The sequence below is a fragment of the Podospora anserina genome, chromosome 3, assembly GCF_000226545.1.
Source record: "Podospora anserina S mat+ genomic DNA chromosome 3, supercontig 2".
NCBI classification, from domain to species: Eukaryota; Fungi; Ascomycota; class Sordariomycetes; order Sordariales; family Podosporaceae; genus Podospora; species Podospora anserina.
The window spans coordinates 448,961-454,960 of NW_001914856.1; the positions used below are offsets into that span (position 1 = coordinate 448,961).

Here is a 6,000-nt window from a genome sequence, read left to right on the forward strand (position 1 = left end):
TCTAGATGATATCCGCTTCCGGCCCAGTTCAACCCCGCAATCTAGCTCCCCTCCAGTTCCTTAACCGTGAGAAACGTGCGAAACAGTCCCGTCTTCCTGGACGTGTACATTCAGCCTGTTGGGGTTGAAGTCCTTGGTAACCATCGAGCCTGGCTCGATAACTCTGGTGGATTCAGGGAGGTCCTTCTTGCAGAAGCACTGTTGACAACCATCCGTCAGCATGCTGTTCATTCTTAAGAGGGCGGTTGAAAGGGACATACAGTCTCTGAGCTTGGCTCGTTCTCTGATAGCGTCTTGCCGACAAGCTTGTTCATCCACTCCTGGGTCTTGTCCTCGGGCATGTTGTCGGCTGTTACTCCTGGGACGACGAGAGGCATCTTGGTGGTGGTTCTAGGTTGGTGTTTTGAGCGATTCGTGTAGTTATTCTTGGAGCGTGCGATGTTCTGGTGTATTGGTATGTTGATCTGTTTGATGTAGATAGGTCTGGGGATCAGGAGGTCAAGATGGGATTTAAGTACGTGGTGGTTGTGCAGGAGCGCTCAAAGGGTCCGATGACGTAGTATTGGCTCTGCCGGCTAGTTGCGCGGCGGGTGAACAAAACGGTGGGACTCAGCCACATCGTGAGCATAACTTTATACCAATTAGCAAACAATTGCACAGGTGAGCATAAAGCATGTGAAGTGTTCCAGCATCTGAAGAAGAAATCCAAAATACAGGAGAGGTGAGTAAAAACTGCAAAAGGAATGGTTTTGATTTCGTCCAGGCTCGAACTGGAGACCTTCAGTGTGTTAGACTGACGTGATAACCAACTACACCACGAAACCATAATATGGTTGATTGGTGGTTTCATCAGTGCTAGCCCTTATTCCACGAGCTCTGCCAGCTCTGGAACATGATGTTGCTGGGTGGCATTGCAGGTGGACTCAGGGGTAAAAAGGGGCGCCGGAAGCACAGCATGGTTGCTGCTATCACAGACGAACAGCAAGCACATTATATAAAGATTTCAAGTTTTCACCTGCCATTTTTCTCTCGTAGCTCACCTTGTTTTAAGTTTTTCATGTGTCACAATCGGTGTATTTTGCTAAGGGCTTAAGGTTTTTGAGGCATTCAAGCCATTAACTGGACATTGCAAAGATGAAAGCATTGTCTTTAGGGCCCCAAGTCTGCTTTTGAGATCCAGGAACGAGTACGTCTCATGTATTAGGCTACTGTGATCCATATCTGAAAGTATTCACCGATTTCGATAAAGGTAGGTCATATGTCAGTTTTGGATCTGAACTTGAAATGGCAGAGTCGGCAAGTCTAACAGTCTTGTCCGGGCTTCCACGTTTCTTTAATGGTTTCCGACTTCCTGCGGGGAAGACACCAGGCTAGTTTAGGATTCGCCCAGCACAAACAGATCTTGGTACCGACGGGATCTAATAACAACATCCATGGTTCGTTCGGGAGGCAATATTTTTGTGGGAATACTCGGACAACTGGTTCCTTAGCTCCTGGTATAAGTGCGCTTCCATGGACTCTGTACTGAGGGAACTTGGAGAAGCTGTGATTATTCTGTAACAAGCTGAAACATAAATGTGCTCTTTAGTACAGTGTGCCTGGGCCAATATGTCTTTCTTGGAGTTTCCTATTGACAACTCTTTACGCAGTAGGGAGCAAAAGAAAAAACACAGCTGCAAGTACCTGGCTGAAGCCACGAACACCTCAAAGCTCTAAACCTCCATACAAATTCCCTCTGAAATCTTTGATGGCGTATGGCTGTAGAGTGGCTTCGACTGGACTCTGCAGTTTTACTTACCCATCGCATAGTGTAAAACCACCATGATAGTCCATACGGGTCCTATCAATGCCTCTTCCCTGTGAGAATACACAAAGAGGCCGTCTCGGCATACTATCTCTAAATTGACCATGGTGGCGGACTTCGGAGTCGCCGCCCTCTCAAAAGATTTTGACAGCTGGTATACGTGTCATCGACCCGGATCCAAAATTTGTGCCCTTTTTGACTTTACCTTGGCGGCATTGCAAGCCGGAAGAGGTTGATAATGGGCTGGTCGTGGATATAAAGTGCAGGCGATAAGGCCTCAAATCCATCACGAGCTCAAGCCACAAGGATCGCATTGCTGCCGAGCCCAGCAAACGCACTCCGGGCGCCTGCCTCAAGCCAGATCTCCACGGCACTCCGCAACCTTCCCCAACCTTCCGCCTGAAAGCAACCACCTGTTCCGCAACGTCTCATTGGAAGATGTGCTCCCAGTGCCCGGAGGGGCATAGAAAGAACAGCGATGCAGCTGGCCTTGGAGCAGATCTCTCTCTCTCTCTCTCTCTCTCTCTCTCTTCGCCATTTCACCATCCTAGGATCAAGCCATACTGGGCAGCCATATTTTTTCGTGGTCTTTAGGTCATCTGTTCAGCAATCAGCTTATCTCCCCACTCGTATACCTACGTGGCCCCTCCACCCCGAGCGTTTGGTTCGGCGTGGTGATCTGCGGGGAGCAACAAGCCAGTAAGCCCGTCCAATCTCCAGTCGCTTTCAATGTCCTCCCATGGCCTTTTTCGCTTGCCTGTTGAACTTCAGGCTGTGGGAGCCCTTGATCAGCCACAAATCCTGTTTGTTAACTGGAGCAGCCTAACTCTTAATTGTCACCAGGCAACCCATCTCCAACATAGCGTCTGCCAACCTAAGGTAGAACGATTCAGCCACATCGCCCTTTCCCTCAAGAGCTGGCTGCTTGGTTATCCCCATCAGCTAGATCATCCATAGTCAAGCGGCATCAAAATCGGTAGTCACCGCGAAAAAAAAAAAAGCTACGATGCCCAAAGGAGCGACGCAGCATCACTGGCATGTGGTTTCTCTCACCTCGAGTCAAGTCAGCATCCAATGGCACCATTACTGACATTCTAGGTACCTCCAACCAGCCCGGTGTGCTTCCACATTGCAAAGCCCCGTTGCTATGCGCGGAAACACCTCGTGCAATGCGAAACTCACACCGTGTTCCACTCATCGAGGTCTCAATGGTAAGTCGTGAGTTCACTCCAATCACACCTTTCCTTCTCGACCGGTATCGAGTCGAATGGACTAGGCCTAGGCTCCAGCATGTGTCGAGCGGCCCGGGAAACCCACACTGGATCTACCGCCAGCGGTCCGGCCAGTTGGAGGGAGGACCAGGTCCGGATCGGTCGGGTTGTCCATATCTCCCACGGTACTCTGGGGACCTGGCGCCACATCAGATGTGGTATCAACACCCCAACACGACCCAACAGTGGCCAACTTTTCTCTTTGGACACTGGTTCGAACCCGAGAGGTTGACACCGTCCAACAAGGTCCGGGGCCACCGAGGTGCATCTGTGGTTGGCGGGATGGGAAGACGGCCTCTGATGGTCCTTCTGAGTCTGAGGTCTCTGGTTCCCTTCATCGTCCAGCATGCATCTAGTCTGGTTGCCATCGTCATCGCTTCTTTCGGCACAGCTTCTCGGAATCGCGGGATCTTTGGCCCAAGCTGTCTTGATAACTGTGGACAACCTGCTGACTGTTCACCAGCGTCCAATGCCACGATGATGAGCTCCGTGCCGAAAGAGTGCAAAGATCTCAAAGGGCGCAAAGCGCCGACGCCGGCGACAAAAGAACCCGGAAGAAAAAGGGCCAGAAGAGGCGAGAAAGTAGTCCCGACTTTGACTCCAAGAGTGAAAAGATCGACACCAAGAGCACCAAGAAGCGCAAACGTTAATCTCCCCCAAACGTGGCTGTCTGGTGTATCCTGCGGTGGCATCCAGACTTGTCAATCCGGGAGGGGTTGCCTCCATGCGTGAGGTCAGAGACTCGATGTCTTTCAGCAAAACATCACTCCCTTTGCTGGCGACGAGGGGTGGGGAATCATGGAGAATGTCAACTTGATCTTTGCATGGTTCTGGTTGGCGGCATTTCTGGGCGGGCGTTTTGTTGGAGTTGTCATTGCATCTTTCTGATATGGGGCAAGGAGGGCAAAGCGAACAGCGATTGATAGGAATTGGTGAATCAGCCATAGTATAATAACTTGGCTTTTCTCTTCTGGCAACTTGTCTCTTGAGAGGCGTCTCTCTTCGACCAACATTCTGACCCCCCTCCGTGGATCGTCACCTCGCCGCTGTTGGGTCAAACTTTCGACGTGTTGGGCAACTCAAAATGCATGGGCAAATGCAACACTGGCCGCCAGAGGATCAGCCCAAAAGAAGCGAGTGCGGTTGACCACATTATTCGGCCTGAGAGAAAATAGAAGTCGACAGGAAGCTCTCACGCTCTTTCGTGAATCGAAGGTCCCAATGCCAACAACACCTTGGCGGACGTTGAGCCATTGTTTCATCAAGCCGCCGTTGAGATCCAAACTAGGGTTAGGGGATACTACACTAATTCCGGCAGCCGCTATCCCAAAACAGCAACCTTTGGTTCTCGGGCTTTTGAACTGCTCACCTCAGTCCTTTCCAGCCCTGTTCAGCCCCCTTGAAGAAGATCTCGGTTTTGCTCGTTATATTCGTAATACTCGGATCCCAAGGCTATTCGCCCAGCAGATCTACAAAAGAACGCTATCCCCAATTTTTGATGTTCGCTCAGCCCGATCCCGTGTGTGGGGCAAGGCTCATTTTCCCACACCCAACAGGAACCGCAAAAGGTCCAACCACGGGCTGGCGGATGCTGCCGACAGAGCTCTGGCCAGGACCCTGAGAAATTTTGCCCCAAAACTCGGTCTGGAGCTTGGCTGGGGGTTTACGGCGAGGACATGACTCTAGACCATTTCCTTACCTCTCCAAGTAGATGTCTACCGAGTATAGACTCTCTCCGTCTTCAAGAGACAGAGGCACAAACATTGAAACAGTGACAGCCTGCAGCAACCCACATCCTCATCTTCAACCTGCAATCCCATCGCAACCCAAGCCCAAAGCAGGGGGTTCCCTGGTCCGCGATGTTTCTCCTTCCATTGGCCACACTTCCTGTCCAACGTGGACCCTCAGCCCACACCGCCAAGCCATTCCTCGTCTCAATTGGGGAAAGGACCCCTGCTCCCTTGGACTGCCATCGTGAAGCGCAGCCTCAGAAGCTGCATGTCGGCTCCCGGGGCTGGGTCAGTCTGGGCTGCCCCCCTTTCCCCCCCCCCCTAGCCCTTCTTCTTCTTCTTCTCCTTTTCGGCTTGGCTCGACTGGGGAGAGAGAAGAAGAGAGGTTCCCTTCAATTAAATCTCAGCCGCTCCCTATTTTACCCCTAAGTTTTCCTGGCCGCGACCTAAAACACCATCGTCGCCTGTATACAACTTTTGTTGCCCTCCAGAAGGGATAACATACATCCTCCCATTCCCATTTTTTACTTTTGCGAGGGGTTATTTGTTCGTTACACGGCGAATTTTAGTAATTACACGACGTGTTTGCCGATCGATCTCGCACAGCTCGCACCGACAAGCGACGTATTGCTCGCGTTCGAACCGTACATGACATTTCTGCAACCTTTCGCCGATCACTCAGGATAAAAACACCTTGCTCGAGCGTCAAGACACCACGACCTTTCAAAAAAAGAGCCACGCGACAGTTCCTTCCCCCGCTGAAGAAACCGTGACAATTGGAAGACACCACGAGAAAAAAAAACACCGCTTTTCCCAAACCCATCGAGAACCACAACACCATGAAAATGCGCCTCCTCGCCCTCCTGGCCTCAGCAAGCCTAACAACCGCCCTCGTCCCCCCCGCCATCCATAACCCCGAACCCATGGCTGGTATCAACCTCCCCCGCGAAGCCCTCCCCCTCATAACCTCCGCCCCAAACCCCCTTTCCCCCCTCTCACCCCGTCAAGACCGCCCCGAGTCCCCCTCCCCCTGCTTCACAGAAGTAGTCACAACCACAACCTCCTGCGTCGCGATCGGCGAGTGCACCTCGGGCCCACACACCAGTCTGGTCTGCCACGCAGACTACATCTGCCGGTCCGACTCCCAAGGCAACCCCTCCTGCATGTACCGGGAGAACTCCCTCGGCGTAGAAGG

The 6,000-nt window shown here is 52.0% G+C and overlaps 1 protein-coding gene across 1 annotated transcript, besides 1 other annotated feature; it reads right to left on the reverse strand.

The window, feature by feature from the left end:
• Window positions 1–60: 60 nt before the first annotated feature.
• PODANS_3_3090 (uncharacterized protein) lies at window positions 61–377 on the reverse strand (the record flags this gene model as incomplete). The annotated part of the gene is made up of 2 exons (XM_001909055.1): window positions 61–198; window positions 261–377. The coding sequence occupies 2 exons, from the start codon at window positions 375–377 to the stop codon at window positions 61–63; spliced, it is 255 nt and encodes an 84-aa protein (XP_001909090.1).
• Window positions 378–750: 373 nt separating this feature from the next.
• Window positions 751–824, reverse strand: a tRNA (tRNA-Val).
• Between the last annotated feature and the right edge of the window lie 5,176 nt (window positions 825–6,000).